At 44.8% G+C, this 23,130-nt stretch overlaps 1 protein-coding gene across 14 annotated transcripts in view; it reads left to right on the top strand.

Annotated features, from left to right (window-relative positions):
* Positions 1–23,130, top strand: part of ZMAT4 (zinc finger matrin-type 4) — a 480,660-nt gene that overhangs the window by 33,543 nt on the left and 423,987 nt on the right. For 12 of the 14 annotated variants that reach the window (XM_045005480.1, XM_045005486.1, XM_045005482.1 and 9 more), the window contains one exon: positions 12,943–13,047. In XM_045005480.1, the coding sequence (XP_044861415.1) occupies positions 12,943–13,047 (105 nt within the window). The remainder of the gene's footprint in view (positions 1–12,942; positions 13,048–23,130) is intronic. The other 2 variants (XM_045005488.1, XM_045005485.1) reach the window with 1 other exon arrangement.

The following is a 23,130-nucleotide window of genomic DNA, read 5'->3' on the forward strand; positions in this document are numbered from 1 at the left end:
CCTTGTTAATCTGTGTGTTGAGTATCTAGTCACCTTCACCTTTGTAGTGAAGACTGAAGCAAAATGGGCAATGAACACCTCAACTTTTTGTTGTCCCCAGTTATTAGCTCTCCTTCCCTGCTAAGAAGAGAACCTAAACTGTCCTTCGTCTTTCTCGCACCTACTTTATTTAAAGAGCCGTTTCTTATTGCTTAAATAATGAAGTATCTTGCCCTGTTCTTGGGATTTGTACCTAGAATATGCCCATAGTTAAAGATTAAAGACCTTGTACATTATCTACAGATGCTGTGATTGGGATAGCTACAGTGATACAGCTGCTTGTTGACCGTCCCTTCTAGAAGGATGCAGGAAGTTTCCCCTCTTGGTTCTATGCATCATGGCAGGGCCTAAAAACGTTCCAAATACCTGAGGGTGATATAGACTGACTGCCCTACAGTGTGAGTGTGTAGGACCTAGCCCACTTGGGGCCTGTGGCCATGACACTAGCACAAAAATAATCATTGCTGGATTTAGGTAGCTGCACTGGGAACTTCAGGGTGCAAAATTTGGAGGCAGATTCATTTTAGCAGCATGGAAACTTCTCAAAAGTCAGTGCTCATTTAAAAACCACTGCCCTGCCCCTACGCTGCTCCCTGGGAGTCACGGTGCATAACTGCAGCCAAGGAGAGTCTCTGCCTTCACTGCCTAGGGAAACACAGGGTCAAATTTTATTTATATATATATATTATACCCCCGTGAGGCAGCTTAGCTCTGCAGTAAGCAAGAGGGAACCAGTCCAGAGCACAGGCAGTGCTTCTGCCTCCATGCTCCAGAGACCAACCTCTGGGGCAGCTTCGAAACACAGCAGGAGTTCTGCCAGCAGGAGCACATGAGAGGGAGGCTCTGAATCATTGCCTTTCTAGATATCCCCTCGGCCCCACCCCATGTATTCCCTGGGACCCATCATCTCCAGATAGGGTTGTCAGGTGCCTGGTCAAAAAGGGACCCTTTTAAAAGTCTGGTCAGCAGTGCAGCAGAGGCTTGGGGCTAAGCTCCCTGCCTGCCCTGGTTCCGTGCAGCTCCTGGAAGCAGCCGCCAGGTCCCTGCGGTGCATGGGCAGCCAGAGAGGTTCCACGCGCTGGATGGAGCAAGTGGAGGGCGGGGCAGGGGTGAGACCTCAGGGCAGGAGTGTTGGGTTTTGTGTGATTAGAAAGTTGGCAACCCTCCCTCCAGAAGTGCCCTAGTGCTGAGTGGGCTGCACGCTTCCCAATAGTGCCGTTGTTAGCCAAAAGGGCTCGTTTTCCCCCCGGAGCTTACCTAATTACACCAAGGAGGCACGGAGGATCAGAGAGACGAGTACCATTATCTTTATTGATCGGTCAGCTGAGCGGGTGCTCTCATCTCAGCTCGTGCCAAAGAGAGAGACACACCCCACAAACCCGGACGGTCCCCTTTTATAATCAGTAACAAACAACTTAGCCTACGTTCGTCTACGTCATTTGATTGACCTGTAGAACCTGTACATGTATCTGTTAGGGGATAATTGGGTACGCAGGATACATATATCATTTTGTGGGGGCTACAAGAAACATACAGCTGTTGAGGATACATTTGTCATTCTGAAGGGGACACAAGATACATCCGTTGACCCTTTGTACTAGATACTTTGGATGCATACATGTGAACGCAGCTGCATACAATTGGGGAGCCAACATATACTTGGGGAGCCAAACAAAACTGATAAGCGAAATAGCTGACTTAGGTAGATACACGGCCTTCAGTCTAATGAGTTCTGTAAGCTTTCCAACACAGTTTGGACAAGCATAACATAACTTTGGTTTACTCAGGCCTAATACGGAAAGGCTTCATTAGCACTATGATTTTCCAACACCGTCACCGAGCTCTGTTTGTGAGATCACCTTCTGCAAGGTGCAGGCACGCTGGGAACGTCCTCTCCCACCAGGGCTGGCCAGATTAGGGCTGCTTCAGCTTTTGGAACAGGAGAAGCCATCGTTAAAAACAAGGCAACTTTCTTCACTTCCCATGAGCCTGGTGCCCGCCCACCCCACTGCTGGCCCCGACAGTCTGTTCTGTGAGAACATGGCATTGCCCTTAGGGAAAAACACAACAAAGGTAAAGGAAGCAGGAAGGCAGCTGCACCAAACAGCAGCCAAATGTAAAATGGCCATGTTAGGGATGCAGCTGTTTGTATCAGCCAAATTTAAAGAGCCAGTCCTCAGAAAGGCATGCTGGGAATAAGAAGGCAACCCCACCCCTCCCCTGCAGACCCTGAGTAAGAGCCAGGGAGTTCCTGAGAAAGCTGCTTCTGAGAGAGATGGTGCTTCTGCGGCACACGCTGACTTGGTGTGATAGGAAATGTCTTAGCAACTTACAAGGGAAACCTGAATAAGTACCTTTGCAAGTGTGTTCCCTGAGACTAGAGTTGTACCAACGTTTTAGTCTTTACTTCAGGCTAGCAGTAGCCTCTTCTCTTTTAACCTGTTCACACTACAGACTAGAAATGGTGAGAGAACTTTTGTCAAAAATGCAATTTCAATGAGTGTGTGTGTGTGAGAGAGAGAGAGAGAGAGAGAGAGAGTGATTGATTTGATGAAATTTTGTTTGCAAAAATAATGGGGAAAATAAAAATTCAAAAATGCCAAAATGAGACCACTTTTATATGTTTGGAATGAATGGGTTGATTTATCATTTCAAAATTTACTTTATTTTATTTTAAGAGTAAAAAAAACATTTTGAGTGACTCAAAATTATTTTTGAAATTTTGTTTTGTAAACAATGTTGTGGGAGAGAGAATCCATTTTGTGACAGTTCTGTAAAGGAACTGATGAGTGGGATTTGCCTAGAGAAAAAAATAAGCAAGGCCAAATAATTTATTTTAATAGGGATCTGGACTAGGTTCCCAGTAAACAATTCATAGCCCATCAAACCTTGTGATCATCCTATTATCTTAAGTTGTATTAAGGAGTGGCCAGTGTTCTCAGTCTGTATTATTGCTTCCAGGATGCGTTAGGTGGAAGGCAAGAACTTTTAAATGTTACTGTTTATGCTGACCCTTATATCTCCATGTATCACTGATCTGGGGTCATATTACCATAGGACTCAATACTCTCATATAGGAGTTGAAAACCTAGTAACCTGGAAAGACTGGATCAGCGTCTTCAGCTCTTTGCAATTGTTACCTCCAGTTCCCATCACCAGTCTGGCTTTAGGTTTAATTTAACAGAACAGAAAATATTATTTTATTTCATTGTACATATAGCAGGGCAGGAAGAGGAGAACTTGAATCTAGTTTTCCTTAAAGATCAAAGTTCTGTTTAATAGCAAAGCTTCAGTATTCCTCTGTTTAGCTTTTGCACCCAGACAAATGATTCAGAATGAGAAGTTGTCAGATGGAGAAGTGTTCTGGGATTCATGGGTGGCCCTCCACAGGGAGCACCCAGCACTGGCTGGTGTGTCGTTCATTCTATTGCTTTTCTTATCACCCTGTGAAATACTAAATCCTGATTAATTTGAGCTGAAATAAATGCCCTGAGTGTGATTATGGTCTCTCACCTGTTTGATATCAATCTATTGTCTTAAGTGAAGTTACTCTTGATTTACGCGGGTGTAAGTGAAAGGAAAATCAGGCCTTTTATGTAATGTGTGTGTTTAGGAGGGGATCTGAAAGTGAATCCAGCTTGGAGTGGGAGTGATGACAGATCTTCCTGAGTACACATCCATCTATCATCTTATCCTATGATCTTATATGCTTGCCCAGCACAGCACCTGCTAATAGGACCATTCTGGACCTGAGTCCAGTCCCTTGTACTCCAAAGTGCAGCATGCACTGTTTACAGGATCTTGCCAGTCTGCTTGGGAAGCACAGGGACCAGTCTGTTATGGGTTTGTAAAGGGGAATATCTAGGACAGGTAGAGTGATGCTTTGATGCCGGATAGAAGCCACATTCTTGCTTGGGGGTGGGTGTGCGGACTGGTTCGGGTGGAAATAGGGGCCACGGTCACACTAGTCTCTCAAGTTACTCACCCCAGATATTTATTGTGGTCCCCCCAAAAGTCAGTTTTTAAATTCTTTGGCTGCTGAGCTACTTGTGTCACCCAGAAACAGAAATATCTGACCTGCCACTGCGGAGACAGCTTGGGAGGTGTTCTCAGCCCATTCAGAATGAGGATGTGGTCCTGTGAAGGAGTTTCTCTTGCATGATTCAGAGCCCATAAAGGGACAGCATTCACCCAGGCTTGGGGAAACCCTTACTGATGTTTCAGGAGCAATAGATTCTCTTGTCCAGGAGAGAGACATCCTGGATAATCTGATTGTCTTCCCTCTCCCGTCCCTCATATTCTCCCTTCCCTATTCTAACAGCCTGTATTTTTAGTACTATCTGCTTGGGTCTGTATGTTGTTGCTGAACAGGTGAGTGGGTGTCTTGTGTATGGTAATATGCAAAAGAAAGCTCAATCAAAATACTGCCTTAGCACCAAGTGAAGTTTGCATTTATGCCATAGTTTGTTGCTGAGGAGAAATCCAGTTGAAAATGAATGTTTATTTCTGCTGTCGTTCGGCAAACTACAACAGAAATAAAGTCATACTATGTCTGCAGCTGTTGCTCTAGTTACAGTACCTTTTAGCTATTGTCCATTTTTTTGCAAGATTTATGTGGGATAAGTAAAGGACTCTGTTTTTTCCTTGTCAGTGCTTGATACTTGAATTTAAATCTGTCCTCAATCTGTCTGGCTTCATAGTGGTGTTTTTGTGAGGATTATTTATTTAAATGGGTACAAGTAATGCAGTGTTTTCTATGGAAATCTTCCTTTAATGGAGGTAGCTCACATTCTAATATATAAGATCCCTTTGCTGAGATGACTATTTTTTTCTCAGACACTTTGTAATAAATTGCACCCTAAACAGTTATTGTTGCCAAAAGCTTCCTAATTTTTTTTAATTGCACAGGCTTTACGTATGACTGAGTCTTCTGCATGCTTTAGTCTAATACAAAGACTTCAAGAAATGGCATAAAGGAGGCTTTGGTTCCATTTATTCTCCTCTACCCTCTAATCTCTCTGTCCCTCACTCTTCTTCCTCTTTGACATTGTGTCTCTATTAAAAAGCAATAAAGCCCTTTAAAATGCAAAGGCAGTCAGCGAGCCCTCAGGGCAGCATTCTTAGTGTGATTAGGGCACTGGGTTCTCTCTGCTCCCTGTCACTGAGACCTTGGGAGCCTGCACCTGGCTTTGCCTGCCAGTGCACAGACTAGCTGTGGGCTCCCCCTCCCCTCCCTGGTGGGAGCCATCGCTGTGGATAGTGTTTTCATGTGACTGCATCTACTGCTTCCCAGCATTAGAGAGACTCGACTGAACCAAGGTGAAATGCTGAGCCCTGAATTGCGCCTGGGGAGAGGGACAATGGCAGGCCCCATCCATGCTACTGAAAGAGGTCTGAGCAATTTGGTGTCCCTCTGTTCTGCTGTTGGAAGCTGAGAGTGGGTAAGTCCTTAGAAGCTACCTGCTGGGAAGCTGGAAACATGGAGGCTTGGGCAAAGTGCACTGTGATTCCTTCAGGAGGGAAAGCCAGGACAAGAATTATCTCTGTATGTATAAATAACTTCTGTCTGTGTGTTCCATTCTATGCATCCGAGTAAGTGAGCTGTAGCCCACGAAAGCTTATGCTGAAATAAATTTATTAGTCTCTAAGGTGCCACAAGTACTCCTGTTCTTTTTGCGGATACAGACTAACACGGCTGCTACTCTGAAACCTGGATTAAATGTTCCCCAGGAGTGTGGGGGGAGGCTGGTCCTGTGAGCAACTGGAGCAGGAAAATGTACCGAATGCAACTGTGCCTCCAAGGGGCTTACTGTGCAATGGAGTAGAGCGACCACGTGTCCTGATTTTATAGGGACAGTCCTGATATTTGGGGCTTCATCTTATATAGATGCCCATCACCCCCTACCCCATCCTGCTTTTCACACTGGCTGTCTGGTCACCCTCCGTGAGAGAAGTGGTATCAGTAAGCGACAGGTGTTCAGTTTTTCAGTAATGAATTGTGGCTAATCAGTAAAAGAGATATGAAGCCTCTTATAATACTCCCCACAGATTTAATGTCTTCTGCTCAGCCACATCCAGCTGGCAGGCAGGAGCTCTCCCACGCTGAGTGAGGCTGGGCTGAGTCAGTGTGTGGAGGGGAGCTCTCTAGGGGAAATCCAGGGTCTTGAAGGTGTGCTGCGTGCTGCAGTGGGTGGCACTCGTGCCCCTGAGTCAGTGCTGAGTCAGCGCCCAGAAGGGAGAGCTCAGCAATACTGTGTTGCTCAAGGTCCTGGCCTTTGCACATCCAAGGTCAATAAGGATCCCATGGTACACCTGACCAGAGCAGGGGTGTTAACTCGGGTGGTCTGACATAGGGAGTCAAAATATAATGACTTAAATCCCTGTGGCATTTTAATTGGAGAAGTTATTGTTTGTTTTGGTACCAGTGATCTTTGGGGTGTCACAGGACTGGGCCTTTCCTGCCCTGCCCTGTTAACATAGCACTCCTGTGTGATAAACAATTGCCATATTTCACTCCAGAAGAGGCTGCACCTTCATGGCTGATGAAGTGGTCCCTGTATAGAAAATGCACATTTTCGGTTAGTGTGCATGGCATTTCGGGATCCGCTGGTACCAAAGGTGTTACAAAAACACACAACATGTTGGGAATGCTTTGGTTGTGCATGGTCTGTAACTACGTCACTGATGTATTTTAGCACACATTATGAGAAGTGGCCCTATTAGTTAGTTTGAACAGGACCACACATGAATCTTTCCATAATGCCTGTAATATGTAACATTCTGCTTACATATTGCCCGCATAATAACTGGACCCACCCACTGAGCAATGTGCAATAACAGTAGCACATCTTACTCACATCTCTTCAGGTTTCAGGCCTGTAGAGTCAATACACAGAGAGCCACTGTATATATGGAAAACATTAGGTTCTCTTCCTTTAATGGGAATCATACAGGTTTATCCATAAAAGACTGAGGTTGTGCTTTGTGCTTTAAAATAGGCTTAGGATCTGTTTTTCATAATGTAAAGGGATGAGCTAATGCTGCGGCTCCACCTCATGTGCCCTACAGTGGTTAGCTGTTGCAGAGTTCCTAGGATGTTAGAGTACATACCACTTGTAAGCAAACTAGAATTAACACCTTTAGCTACTTGATTTCTGGCTTGAGATCCTTAAATTTGATGCAAAACTAATCTGTTAGATTTAAGTGAGACTATTTTCTTGCATTTTCAGTCTGTGCTTGACAGGATTTCACAATGAAATTTTTGGGTACCTGAAATACCTGCTGGAATATTGGGAATAGTTTCTCAATACATCATTTTCCAGAGAATAAAAATGGAGGTGAAACCTAGAGCAGGTAGCAAAAGTGAGTGAGCATACCCTGAAACCCAGTAATTAGCTATCAGAAACACAGCTTTCTGCACATGGTAATTTTTCTGCCTACACTGTTCTGTAGCCTTTTATTTTCCACATTATTTATTTTCCATCACAATCAATTGACTTAGATCAGTGCTAAAGAAGCTGTATTGTTTACCACCTTAGACTGCACATGGGGTTGTTGTGACTGATATACAAATAGAAAATGGATCTTGATCAGGACACAGATTTGTATATGCTGCTTCTAAAGCTATTTCTGATGCTCTGTTGCTTTGCTAGGGTTCACTTCCCTGCCAGCCTTGCTCTTCCTGACGTGTACCTTGGATATTTTCGATAGCTCAGTGGTTTGCACATTGGCCTGCTAAACCCAGGGTTGTGAGTTCAATCCTTGAGGGGGCCATTTGGGGATTGGTCCTGCTTTGAGCAGCAGGTTGGACTAGATGATCTTCTGAGGTCCCTTCCAACCCTAATAATCTATGATTCTAAATACATAACCTTTGATTTCTGCAGTCACTTGCATAATGAAAAAGGAGTGTGCAGTGGATTTAGAGATTCCTATTAGCCAGGTCACTCATTTAATCTATTTTTGTGAATTTCCTTATAGTAAATTGCAGGGAATACAAAAATATTTAAATAGCTCTCTGAGAACAGCAAAACCTAGTAAATCACCAGGGCTGTTTCCCTTGGGGTCTGGAATACAGCTGCAAAACACTATCATGTCAAACTGCATGTCCATCACATTTTATAATAAAATTACATGTTCAGATAATCATTGATTAACTGTTTATAAACAGGTGTTATAAGCATGTTTCAGGTATGAGTAATACATGTTATAAATGGTTATGCACATCAGTATTTATATATTTGGAGGATAATTAAGATGGAAAACAGTTTGCAATCTTAATTCATACACTTAAAATAGTAAAACAGAGCTGTGAGGAGGTAGTCTGCTACTGAGGGCAGTAGTGCCTAATGGGCAGCCCGCTCTGGTGCCTGACTTAGACTTTTAAGGGTTTGGAAGGTCTCATAAATACATATGGAGACCTAAGGGTCCGGGGAAGGAATCTGAGACTGGAAGCAGAGAAGGCAGGGCAAGGCTTCTCTGTCACACAACCAGTTGGGAAAATATTGGGAGAAGGGGAGCAGCATAAAAGCTGGTGCTGCCTCCTCCCTCCCAGCAGACAGATACTGACAGGAGAAGGCTGGGCTGCTGACCCCTTCAGATTGGAAGGCTAATCAAGGAGGGTGCTCAGCTGAAGAGAGCTGGCTAAAGCCTTGCCACTGAGTAAGCTAAGGCAAAGTGGCAGGGAATGAATACAAACCCAGTCCCAGAGAGAGGGCTGAGGGGGAGCACCTGTTTAAAGGAGAGAGATACTGACTTGCAGTACAAAGGGCAGAGAGCGGCTGGCAGTACAATCCAGCTGCTACAGGGAAGAGCTGAGACTGGCTTTTAGGAAATGCTTCTGTAGCTGGCCCCAGAAAAAGCTGAGGAACCACCAATTCAAGGCAGGGGCTGCAGATCTTGTGAAGATGCTGATGACTGAGGTACAGGCAGGAGCAGCCCAGAGAAAATTGGGGAAGGATGGAAGGAATGGTCCTTAGCTGCCTAAACAGGGTCCCTGGGCTGGAACCCAAGGAATAGAGGGCTGGGCGTGGGTCCCTCTATCTCTTTCCCCCCTCCAGGCAGAGCTGGTGCTAGGTATAAGCTTACTTAGGCCTGGTCTACACTAAGGGGGGGGGGTCGAACTAAGGTACACAAGTTCAGCTACGCAAATAGCGTAGCTGAACTCGAACTACCTTAGTTCGAAGTACTCACCCGTCCAGATGCCGCGGGATCGAAGTCCGCGGCTCCCCCGTCGACTCCGCCACCGCTGTTCGCGGTGGTGGAGTTCCGGAGTCGACGGGAGCACGTTCGGAGTTCGATATATCGCGTCTAGATTAGATGCGATATATCGAACTCCGAGAAGTCGAACGCTAGCCGCCGACCCGGACGGTAAGTATAGACGTACCCTTAGGGCTTGTCTACACTGGCACTTTACAGCACTGCAACTTTCTCACTCAAGGATGTGAAAAAACACCCCTCTGAGTGCTGCAGGTTTCAGCTCCGTAAAGCACCAGTAGAGACAGTGCACTAGCGTTGGGAGCTATGCCCCTCATGGCGGTAGGTTTCCCAGTGCTGTGCTGCGACTACACAAGCCATGTTAAAGCACTTTAGCATTGCTAGTGAAGACGTGCCCCAAGCAGCTCAATGGGGTCCCCTATTAATTATTAGTATGTGTTGTGTGTGTGTGTGGGGGGGGGTGACTGGTTCCCCACCTGGAACTGGGGTACCACTGAGCCCTCTCACCCACCCACCCAGGCTCCCTCTCATACTGTGATGCTCACAAGCTGCATTTCTGCTCCTGGTCCTACACTTCCACCAGCATTCACACAGGTAGGGCCACACCTAGCTGCAGTTACATGCAGGCTCTCCGACCATCCACTGCATGAACCAACAGTAGAAAGGCTGCAGCCAAGGTAACTCAGCTCCCCAGGCACGCATTCCCTCTGGATCATAAACCCAAAATTATACCGTCTTGCACTGCACAGGGATTTGTACAGTATAAGCTCATAGTTTACCCCACTATGATTTCCCATGCATTTCACTGGTTTAGATAAAGCAAAAACAAGTTTATTAACTACATAAGATCCCTTTTAAGTTATTATAAGGGATAGCAAACAGATCAAAGCAGATTGCCTAGCAAATAAACAAAAATTCAAACTAAGCTGAAGACACTAGTTAGATTGCCTATTAATTAGCAGTTCTTCTTCAAGTGCTTGCTCATGTCCAGTCCATATTAGGTGTGCATGCTCACCACATGCACTGGTGCTGGAAGTTTTTCCCTCCACAGTATCTGTAGGCGACCGGCTCTGGTGCCCTCTGGAGTGGAGTGCATGTGCTGCAGTATATGGGGCACTGCCAGTTCCCCCCACCCTCAGTTCCTTCTTGCCACCAGTGATGGTGCTGGAACATCTGCTGCTTCGGCTAGCGTTGGTTTTGTTCTCCGTTCTTGCGAACATTATAAAACCTATAATATAGTTGTATATAGTTAGTAGTCGAATTAGTTACCCTTAGTAGTAGTTCTTAAAGTCTTCATTCGTCCCGAACGGGACTCAGCTGGGGGATGGGGCATGCCCTGGTCCCGAGGATTTAAGCCTTGCGATCATTGCAAACAGCCCGTGCCCATCAGAGATCCACATAGTAGCTGCCTGAGGTGCTTGGGCGAAGGACACATAAGTGACAAGTGTTGTATTTGTAAGTCCTTCAAAGCCAGGCTGAAAAAGGAGCGTGACAACCTCCTGAAAGCACCCCTGATGGAGTCGGCGCTCACTCCGGCACTGGAGCAATGGTCTGACTCCGCACTGAGCACCACGGCATCGGTGCGCAGTGCTCCACCAGTGCCATCCACGAGCCGGCACCGATCCCCTTCCATAGCTCCAGCCAAGATGCCGAAGAAGACAGTGAGGGGAAGATCTCCTACTTCCCGCAAGGGAAAGGAGAGGGCTGGGGGCGAGTCAAGACCCGTATTGGGCAGCTCAACGCCCCCTTCTGGAAGTCAGGCCCTAGCTCAGGTTGAGCCGTGCGGTGCAGCCCATCCCATACCTTGCTTGTGACTCTGGATAGCAGTGCAGGCCTCTGTCAGCTTCAGGTGCCATCGATGCCCCAAGCCCTACAGGCAGCTCAGGCGATCCTGACCCTTTGCCCCAAACCCTCAGTTTGTGGCAAAACACTGACATCCCAAGATGGAGTTCAGAGTCAGGTGGTCTGGTCACAGGCCCTTGCATACCTTGCTGAGTCATAGCAGCCATTACTTACAAGCGTCTGGAGCATTCTCAGAAAGGCTCACCTGGTGCGGGATAATCTTCTCTTAAGGCCTATTGTTCCCCCTAATGGCCCATTACCCCGAATAGGCCCTTCCCCACCCACAACCTAGACTGAAAGCATCTTGCCTAATGAGCATCACCCAGATGTAACTACATGTGAAATACAGATATGTAGTCAATATTCAAAATTCAGACTAAAAAATGATACATGCACACAAACAGGCTAACTGTATTCAGCAAATCATAACTTTTCTAATGACATCTTACATGACCCATCTTGCATAAAATCCATCATAATTATGCCATAATCATATCTCATATAATAATATCACTATGAAGAATATGGGGTGCAGTGTCATGGGGGGGAATATTCCTGCGTAGGGCTCCCAATGGGGTAGCGTCGGCCCTGCCCCAGGCCAAGAAGAGAGAGGCTGGGGTCAAGAAGAAAAGACGTGAAGAACAGAAAGGGCCAGATAGAGGCTGGGAGATGGGCTGAATGGGATGGGCTTGACAGGAGGGATGGGCTGAATGGGAGCTGGCCGGAGGGAGAGGCTGCCCACATCAGGAGACTTTTGTGGTACTAGGATAATTGCAGGTGGTGCTGTGCTGAGAAAATCCCTGTAACGTTGTACCTGGCCACTAGGAGGCACTCTGGAGGCGAGAGGCATGATGACACATGGTAAAAATCCATATATCTAAAATGGGAGGTGCAGTGGGTCAATACCCTGTCTTGTCCTGACTTTGGAGACAAATCTTCAAGTCCTGCTCACACCCCAAGGAAGAGGGACTTTGGATCACTTAAAGGATCCATCAGTCCTAAGTAGGTCTTGAACACATGCCTCCTGTGTTGTTGTGTTTCTTAGAAATGTTTTCACAGCACTTCTGGTCATCAGACTGAAACATGTCACCATAAACTGCAGCAAGCAGAGCAAGGTGTGTGTGGGTAGGGGGTGGGTCTTTTGTAATTAATTCCATGTCTGGCTTTTCATTGTGGAAATCTGGAAATAATACCAGCAATAATTAATTATGTTTATTAAAAAGGTAAATGTTTTTAGGTCTGGATTTTCTTTTACAGGCTGAGAACATTTTATTTGCTTTCTGCTGTTTCCTTTGAGTCCTTTATTATTATTTTATTTATTACATTGTAATGGAAACCAGAAGGCCAAGCCCATAGTGGGACCCTATTGTATTACAGGGTATCATGGTTCTTGTCCTAAAGTTTATTTATGATCCAATGTAAGAAAGACAGCAAGTAAATGTAACAGACAGTAAGAAGGCGGAGAAGGGAGGGTATCAGGAATAAGAACGTGTATTTACATAGGCTAGTTGTGTGCATAACTTGATGGTTCCAAATCACTCAAGAATAGAAATAAATAGATTATCCGCAGTCCCTGCTGGATGCACAACTCAACATTTATTTGAGAATTGCATACAATGGTATCTAGCTGGGGTTGCCAACATTCTCCATACTTACAGAATTTAAGATGCTACAACTTCGTTCGCTTGTAATGACATTTTGGAGAACATCCAACTTCCTCGGAATGTTGGTTTGCTCCACTCTTCATGGATCATTGTGAAATTTAACTATTCTATATTGTCCGTGGTATGTGCTAGCACTGAAAATAATCATTCGTTCTGTTCTGTTGTCTGTTTGTATCACTGTAAGCAGATGAAGTCGTCTGATATTGACCAGGAATTATTCACTGAAAGCTATTGCAAAGTGTGCAGTGCTCAGCTAATATCAGAATCTCAGAGAGTGGCACATTATGAGGTAAGATCTTCTTTGTTACTCAGAGCCTGAATTTGTTAGAATGAAGTTTTGCAATGGCTATAATATATTGCTGGAAACTGCCGAATTCTTCTGCTATGGTGGAATCACTTTTTGGGCTATCATTGAATATTGATACAGAAATGTAGAGACTATTCTTTAAAATTCCCATGCTTAGAGAACAGTAAAACAAGTCCCTGCACTACATCCACTCAATATATGGCCTGGACTTGATTTTCTAAGTTTTTTCTTTGGCCCTTAGGAATGTCTGGTAATGCTACCCCAATGTATGGAACATTTGTTGTTCTGCTTGGTCTCATTACGTTAATACCTTGTGGATAAAACTTATCCTTTATAAGATTATTGAACCAATCCATCATAGAAAGGAAATGCATGAAAAGAAGAAACTTTTGCAGCTGATTTTGTAACTGGCCAAGGAGTATTTAAAATGGGACAATGCAATCAAAAATGTAAATGCAGAACAACGCTGTTTAAATTAAAAATAATTTTATTGCTGGTTATATTGCTCTCTAATTGTGGATCCAATGGTTAAATAACGCCATTGTAACATTGCCTGCTGCATCTCTTCGTGCTGCTGTCTAATCTTGCAAAGTCAGTTCTGCAATTTGAAGACTATATTGAAAAACTAGGTTTCAAAAAGAATGTAGTTAGTGAGCTCAATTAAGAGTTCAGCAATTTGAACTCAAGTTTTCATATTAAATGTGCTGTGCTATCCATTGCTGAGAAGAAATTTCTAATTTTGCAGCGAATAGATTAATATTTGAAAGTATTTAAGCACTTAAGAGGTAGGCAAGCTATAAACAATTAGGAAGGATATATCATTAGAGATGTTAGAACAGCAATTAACAGCACTGCACATCATCAAAACAAAATTAAATAAATTCCCATTAAACAGGGAGGGAATAGCAGAAGGATATTTCATTGTATAATGCTAGTAAGAGGAAAATAATACAGTACATACCCCGCCTTGACATCAGAGACCAGAGCATACACTCTTTGAGCTGTAGGGAATATGCTGCATGGAATTCCAGAGGAAAGAGGTGTAAATGATTATAAATGTGAGGCTGGCTTGGTGTCAGTCAGATATATGGGAGTCAGAAATGAATACTGTACGCAGATTGCTGGTTTGGCTACTGTGTGGGGCTGTGCTGGGATCAATGGAAGGTGAACGCATTAGCACTAAAGGACAGGCTGTGGAGTATTAATCACAAATGGACTTCAGTCATACTCTCTCATATCCACCCCGGCTGTGCTGTTAGTAATCAGTGACAGGAGTGAATCTGAAATGGGACCCGTCTTTCCCAAACTAGAACACTGGAAAACTCTAGGGGGAAGGGAATTTTTACAGGCAGCTTGAGGATGGGGGCTCTTTTGTGCATGGGTTTTAATGATTTAGTGAACATGAAACTCAACGCAAAACTCAGCTGATGCCATCAAGGTTTGGATTGTTTTCAACAAAATGACAATTCTGTCAATCCTCAGGACCCACCAGAACAGATTGCTTTGCCCAAACCTCAGCTCTGGTTTACATGAATGTTTTGCCATGGGTGTAAATTTGACAGAGAATTTGTCCCACTGTTGGCAGTGGAAACAGACAAAAGCCTTGATTGGTGCATGGTAGACGAGGACATGTCGTTAATAAATAAGGACAATAATAACAGCACATATTTATTTATAAGGAACTTGTCAAAAGAGCCTAGCCCTGGCCTGTATATACTACCTTGGCTTCCCTAGAAATTGAAACGGACATTCCCAGCAGTTACTGCCAACTCTAAGGCAGCAACCTTCCCGCTCTTGATAATGCTGAAAGAGGAAGCCAAATTTCAGTCCGCAGGAGACGGAGGCACTAGTGCAGAAAATAGGAACTGCTACCTGTGAGCAATGGGGTATGCTAGCAGCCTCGTTTCGTCTGTCCGTGTAATTGCTGGTGCAAGCTGAGTTGTTAATTCACAGCAGATGTTTTGGAAATGGGGAAAACAACCTGGTTTTATGTTGTATATTTCTGGAGCGATGTGTCAGGCTAGTTTGTCATACCTCTGCAATCCCAGCAGACACTGCTGACATCAGGCGCAGCAGCTCCAGTATGTAACCATGCCTACCAGGCTCTGTGACGCAATGCGTGCAGTGAGCTGGAAATCTGAGGGGACAAGCCAAACATGCCCGTCCACCTCAAGAAATTGGAGTGGCAAAGATCCAACCTGGAGCTTCCTTCCAGTACAGCAAAGATGTTGAGCTGCTTGCGAGAAGCAGGTGCTGTGCTAATGGAGCCAATAGCTAGGCGAGATCTTCAGCTTGCTCCCCCAGCATATTGGAGCCAGCAGACTCCCCTTCATCCACCTCAGTATTTGTTCCTCTTCCTCTTCGGCTGACTCTGAGTTGCTCTTCCAACAGACGCAGCAGTGTTTGTTCTCCTGGCAGCCCAGACCCCTTCTGTCTTTGTTTCTTTGCGCTCCAGTGTAGAATGTTACCTTCTGACACAGCCCGTATAAAACACAATGCCTCCCAGGTATTTGGGTGCTTTTGAATATGGGAGAGACCATGTCTGCTCCATAGACCATTCTATTCCCTGGATTAATCTACTGCTGAGTGCAGGGGGGAGGACATAAGCCCTGTAGTGTAGCGCTTGGTGATACCTCCATTCTTGAGAGACAATCTTTTAGACCAAGCAATACTGGCACAGATGGCTCTTCCGGGAATGTTGCTACCGGGAATGGAAGCGGCAGGGGGAAGAGGCATAGCTGTGCAATTGATTCATTTTATTTGATTTTTACCTTCTGGTTGTATCTTGCATTTGTCTTTGATATTTAAAAAAAATAAAACACTTAAAAAAATCTCTTGGATTCTGTACGCTGTGAAGTGCGGCACACGTACCCTTTGGCCACGTTGTACCTGCTGTGGTCTCCGCTGCCATTGCAGGAGATGGATTCTTTGATGCAAAATTTTGGAAGGAATTTTCTGGGACAGATTTTAGTTTTTCTCCTACATTTGTAGCTATTGAACAAAGACCATTTATGTCCCAATTTAGAAGAAACTCCAAAAACAGCCTTTGCTCCAAGAGCATACTCCCTGCAGAGCTGGTATTTTTAAAGAAAAACCCTCTTTTCCTGTGGAAATAGCCGTCTGTCTGTCACTAAAGTCTCATGTTTCAGCCCCATAAGAAAAGATTAATTGTGCAAAAATGGGTTATGACCTTCCCAGGGCTCATCCCTGTTCCCTTTAAGATACCATACATGGCGCCAGTGAGCCAGATTTTCATAAGTTCTCAACACCCAGCAGCCAGGGGCAGCTCCAGGCTCCAGAGCAGCAAGCACGTGCCTGGGGCAGGAAGCCAGGGGGGTGCTGCTGGTCCCTGTTAGGGCAGCAGTCAGGCTGCTTTCAGCAGCATGCCTGCGGGAGGTCCACTGGTCTCACAGCTTCGCCGGCAATTCGGTGGCGGGTACGCTGAAGCTGTGGGACCGGCGGACCTCCCGCAGAAACGCCGCCGAATCGGCGTGACCAGCGGACCACCCGGAGGCGCGCCGCTGAAAGCCGCCTGACTGCCGTGCTTGTGGTGGCAAAACACATAGAGCCGCCCCTGGCAGCATCTCCCACAATGGGAGCTGAGCCCATTTGGAAATCAAGCCCCAACTCTGGAGGCTGAGCGTGTCTGACAATCTGGCGACGAGTCTTGTACTGCAGTGTGTCCAGGATAAAACTTGTGCGTGTTCTTGGGCTTTGGAGATTGGATAGTTTGCTAACTCTCTCACTGAGTATTTTTCTCTCTGTACTGTAGACTCGTCTTGTAACTCTTAGACTGACTCATAGGCAAGTTCATCACTGATCTTTGCTGTGTTAACTTGCTTTCTGTGGAGTCTGATTCTTTGGAAAACAGATGCAATGGAGAACTGCTTCTATCCCAGACGTCTATAGGAAACCTTCATTCATCTATCTCCTTCTCTTTCCCAATACAATGGCTGTGGTTTAATGAAACCTGAGCAAATAATTTGTAGTGAATAATTTATTACATGAACTTAGCTTCCTTTTTTTTGTTCTGAGATGGAGTGAGCAGTGTGTGACTTACCCAGAGAGCTCAGTCATTCAGAATGATTGAACACCTCATTTCTGTGAATAATTCTGAGTTTCCGATAGCTGAGCTGGGATGGTTCGTTTTTAATTGGACGCTGGAGTCACAAGGTGTTTGTTCCCTGGCTGGATGAACACATCAGGTTTCCAGTGAGAGTATTTGCCTTTTACAAGTTCAAAATTCGCTTTCCACAAATATTCTCTAATATGTTCATTAAGCAGCTATCACAATGGAGCCCTATCCTGACCCAACCCTAGATGCTGCTGTAAAATAAATGATAAATAATGACATTTAAAGTTCACGGCTTCCTACAACGAATAAATGTGTGGTCAAATACATACCAATAAATCTCAATGCCAATAAATGTATGGTCAAATATTGTTTTGGTCAGAACTGAAACTTTTCACAGAAAAAAGTAAATTCAGACAAAAAAAATTCCTGCAGGAAATGTTGAAACTAAATTTTTTGTTTCATTTCAACTTCAAATGATGCTTTGTTTTTGATTTTTAAGAAGCTGAAACAAAATGACATTTTGATACGACGTCTTTCTAAAGCATTATTCAAAATGAAATGGAAACGACCATTTTACTTTGAATTGTCCATTTGAAATAACTGTTCATTTCAAATTGGTGTTGCCGGCACAGAGGCCCGAGGACAGCAACAGGGGTTCATTGCCCGGTGTGCTTCGCTCCAGTAAACACACCAAGGTGGAGAAGCAGACAAAGTTTATTTGAGCCCAAATAAGGTGCAAGGGAGACATAGCAATCTCAAATCCTGCACACAGATACAAGCCGTTTTTCCCTTCTTATACATGATTTCAGCTAAGCATTCCCATTACCTCCCAAACTCCTGCCCCTTACCCCCCCTTCTTCCCCCTCCCGTCTATTTTTCTATAGCAAATACATCATGCAAGTAGCAATTACACTAAGCAGGTTAAATCATACTTGGCAAAAACCACTTTAGCTCGTTAGTAACTCTTCTGTGAACAGTTATCTTGTCTCACTGTTATTCTGTCCCCCCCCTCCCCCCCCCAGCCAGGTGCAAGCAGGCCTCATCATTTCCTCCTGGTATCAGGGTTGCACTGATAACTAGCTGCTATACATTCCATCCTCGGTTACTGGCCTGCTAGATCGATTAGAGTTTAAGATGGGGGCACTTGGGTCAGATATGGAGTGACTTTAGTTCATTCAGGCCTAATACAGATGCCTGATGACACCAACATTGGTCTGAAACTTCCTACAGGAAAACTGAGATTTGTTTCAACTGATTTCAATTTCTATGATTCTCTCCCTTCCATCCCCCCCCAAAACTTCTCCTAGGGGGAAAAAAAATCTATTTTTCTAACCAGTTCTAGTAATAAATTTGTTCACTAAAATGTTCAGAGAAAACACACCCGGGAGTTTTAGGTAGGGGATCAAATCTTCCCCTAGCACAGTGGGGCCCTGATTCTGATTGGGCTCTTTTGGATCTGACTGCAGCACAAATAAACAGAAACAGCAGGGGTCTGAACACAGCCATCGCACACTCTAATGGTCAATGGAGTGAATATTTGCAGGGTTTTCTGAGGCGTGCACCAAGCTCAGTTTTTCAGTGGAAATACCCAGAAAGGGCCTTAAATGGACACAACAATGAATTTTCTGTGCCCAAACCATGTTTCATTTGTCTGTCTTTGTGTCAGGTCTTATAGGAACCGGGTCCCTGCACAACCATGAGACAAGGCTGTTTATAACCATATGCACATCTCTGCATGGGATAATAATGTCTAGGCATGGATGCCAATATGCAGAGAAGAGATTTGGACCAAAGCTACATCTGGTTCCCTGGAGAGCTACGGAGGGTTAGCAGCAGCCTGCAGTCTCCTCTAGCTCTGTAATAGGATTAGGACCCTGATGGGCCTTGGGCTGAACTGAAGCACTGGCACATAGGATGGTCTTGTGCTGCTCTGTCCTTCATTTTTTTTGTTTTGAGGCTCCCGGTGTGTGGGTCAGCTGCTGTTGCAATGCAGTGTGGGTGTGGCTGCAGTGGCCAAAGGTGGTGGTTTGTTTTGGAAGACGGGGTGATTGCAGAGGAAGGTAGAACAGACTGGGGCAGGCTGCATTTTACAGCTGGCTCCCATTGCTGTTCTGTAACGCTCAAATAAAAATAATCCAATTGTTCATTTCACAAGCTGTCTGTGCCTTAATAATCACAACCCCACACCCACCACTTGGAAGCATGGCAGGATGACTTCACAGCTCCTGATATTTGGGGGCTTGATCCTTCTCCAGCCATTGTCTTCAATAGTGCAAGATCAGGTTCTGGGCATGTAATTCTGCATATACCACACCCCCAAGTTAGATCCATGCATCTGATGGTTTGGTTTATAGCCACTAACACGTTACAATTTATTTTGAGTAGCCTCTTCCACGCAAAGATCTAGATTATATGTAGATAGAGAGAGACCGAGAAACCTTGAAACTACCACCGTATGATCTATCCTTGAGTGCTGACGTTAGTGCAGTGGGAATAGGCTGCACCTCTAGGCCATGGAGTGAAATCTCAGCTGCACTCTGCATATAAAATTAGACATTTCTCTGTGAGAAAATGGGGGAGAGAGGGGAAGGCATATGAAATGAGGAGGTTTTAATCTTGCCAAACAGGAATAGTCAGTTTCACTTAGTTTCTCTTCTCCATCTCTGAGACATCAGCAATAACTCCTTTATTTCTTGCTTTCTTTCACACTATTTTGCCAGGGAATAAAAAAAGCCCCAACAACTTGTTGACAATTCTGCAGATACTGAGCGATATTATTTCCAAGGGCAAGAGTAGGACGAAAAATGACAAAAGAATCTGAATGTTTGCAGCATATCTTCACTTGCAAATAGACATGCAACAAAAAGTGCGCTCATTTTGTCTGTTACAACTCTCTCCCCTCTACTGCTCTGTGTCTCCCATATACAGCTACTGTACCTCAGCTCTCGTCTGCATTAAAATCCACAAATACCATCTCCTTTCTCTAACGCTGCTTTTAATCCAGGATGCAGCTCATGAGCGCACTGAAGTGTGTAGCCGGAGTTGGGGTATTTGCTTGCAATGAAGCTGCATTTATCCAAATGCAGAAAATAGGCTAGCAAGGTCCATTCACATTGTGGTGTTGAGCTGCACAGGATGTTGTTTTAGAGATGTCAATTAGTTTACAAATGGAGATAAGTAGATGATGAGTAGGGTGACCAGATGTCCCGATTTTATGTGGACAGTCCTGATATTCAGGGCTTGGACTTATATAGGTGCCTATTACCCCCGACCCCGTCCCGATTTTTCATACTTGCTATCTGTGATGAGTCATCTGAATACCACTTACCAAAACTGAGGAAGACCAAGCATTTGAATTACAACTAGAATTGTAACCCCAAGATGATAGCTTTAGGGACACTTGTGTGAACTCTTTCCATTACAATACGTTATCAGAGAAATCTGGTCTCTTCCATTTTCTGTCATTGTTACCGTTTGTGCCACTGCAATGAATTATCCAAATCTGGATGCCTGATAAATTCACTGCTCGGTAACAACATGCTGCACTGCTTTGATCTGACAAGCATTCTGCATTGTGGTTGGCTCACCTGTTTTTCTCTCTGTGGGAGAATCAAGGAAGAAACAGAATGACTGGATAAGCAGATGAAGAAACACTAAATAGGACAAAGAAGTACAGTGCACGCCAGGTGTTTTCAGGCTGTCTGCAGCATGTGGTGACAAAGGAGCCCATGCACATTAGAAAATAGAAAGCAAAATTCCTGGAGAAAGGGGGTGGGAGTAAAAGGATAGAAACCTCACGTTCACTAAAATCATTATGCATATGGGGTGTAATCTGGGTTGGTTTTGGATAAAACCAGTCTGGCTTACATACATGATGGCATTTGACCTGCATGGGTTTCAGCCCCTCCTCCTCCTCCTATCTTCTTCTAGGTATTAGGAGTTTCTTGCACCTTCCTCTGAAGCATCGGGTGCTGGACAATATTGGAGACAGGGCACTGGGCTAGACGGGCCATGAATCTGCTCCTGTGTTCCTAACTCTAATGTGAAGTGCGAGTGCTGAGCACCCACCCAGTGCAGAGCTCCTACTCTGCATGGCATTTACGTAATGGAATGTCAGAGAGACTTGGAAAGTCTTTTAACACGCAGTGGGTTTTCAATGGCATGTTCTAAGGGCATCTTTCTTCACTGGGCTTGTTTCTCGGCTGGACGTAAAGCCAAGCGACTTCTAAAGGCAGGTGACCTTTTCATCCAGCTCTGACTGCACTGAATACTCAGTGTCCTTCAAGCACAATTTGAAATGGTGGGATTGATTTTTATATATATATATAAAAATCTGTGGGTGGGGAAAAATGCAGGAGTAGGTGGCCTGAGTAGGTAACCCTGGGCACAGTGCCCTTTGCAAGGCTTGGCTCTGCCCCTTGGAGAGCCTGGGGATTCAGATCAGAAGAACTGTGCTACATGAACAATGTGCTAAATCGTGTTCCCAAGGCTTTTGTCAACAAAGCTTCGCTATTAAAATGTCTTTCTCCCTTCAAAGGTGCAATTGCTTTTCCGTCTGTGCCAGAAACCACTTTGCAGGGAAATCCTTGTGAAACTCTCCTGTAAGCGAAGTCCATTGCAGCTATGGGGTCACTTGATTCTCTGGTAAATGCACACAGAGGTCACTGCAATGTACTAGTGAGGGGTGAATACAAAACAAACACCACGCTGGAAGGGAGGGTGAGGGGAGGGAAGCGGAGGCAGGAAGAGAGGTTTTTACCCCTAGCCTGGAGAATGATGCTGGAAGGATGTGGGGATAGCAGTTGGAGATGGGCGTTTTGTAGCTGAGCTCCCTGAACAAATGTGGCACCGGGGGCCAGGTGAAACCTCTGCATGCAGAGTAGTCATGGCCCACTCATGGAGAGATACTGTGGGGATGAGGGCCACGTAAGTACCTAGATTGATGCATTGTTCAGCTGAACATGGCTATCGGGGCTTGGAGGAAGCAAGAAGTGACTCAAAGCTGATGCAAGGGTCAGAAAAGCTTGTTTTTTATTTTTCCTTTGTGTGCTTCTGCTGCTCAGCTGTTCTACTTACATGACAAGCTCGACAAGCAGCATCCCTGTTGTATGTCTGTACAGCACAAGCCATCACAGGGCTCTGGGCGCTACAGCAAGACAAATAGTAGTAATAATCCTGGGTGAAGTCTCCTTGTGCGCTCCTGAGGCAGACCCATCTTGAAGCCAGAGGAACTGGAAATCTCAGAGAAACTCTCCTCATGTGATTTCCAGACCAAAGAGTTTGGGATAAATGCAGATGAACGCTGGTTTACCTGAATGAATCTCTTGGAGTTTTCTCCTCCAATGTCATTTAAATCCATATTTAGAGCAGGCACTCTCTCTCTCTGGTTCTATGTCTCACCTTCCCTCTGAGTAACGAGCCCATTTGCTCTTAGATAGCTGCTAGCTCTCCCAGCTCGCATCTGTAATGCAGCTCTTCCTTCCAGCTGTCTCCATGCAGAGAGCTGCAGCAGTTCCTTTGGGGGATTTACACTGTAAATTAAATATCAGCTTTTTCGGGAAGTCCTGGTGAGTTTTCAGTTCCATACAGAAGCACTTGCAGCCGTTTGAAAGACATTCACATTTATTTGCAAGTTTATCCTTGAAAATCCCGCAGTAAAATTACTGAATATGCAGTCGCCTTCAGATTCCGCCTTGAGCTGCATATTCATTACTCAAAAAGAACAGGAGTACTTGTGGCACCTTAGAGACTAACAAATTTATTTGAGCATAAGCCCACGAAAGCTTATGCTCAAATAAATCTGTTAGTCTCTAAGGTGCCACAAGTGCTCCTGTTCTTTTTGCGGATTCAGACTAACACGGCTGCTACTCTGAAACCTGTCATATTCGTTACTGCATTTGCTCTTGAAGCAGCTATAACACTTTTCTTCAGTGTAAACTTCATGGCTTCAGGTGCTTGAACAATATTTTATTTTTTGATCTAAAATAAAG

The sequence above is a fragment of the Mauremys mutica genome, chromosome 2, assembly GCF_020497125.1.
Source record: "Mauremys mutica isolate MM-2020 ecotype Southern chromosome 2, ASM2049712v1, whole genome shotgun sequence".
NCBI lineage: Eukaryota > Metazoa > Chordata > Testudines > Geoemydidae > Mauremys > Mauremys mutica.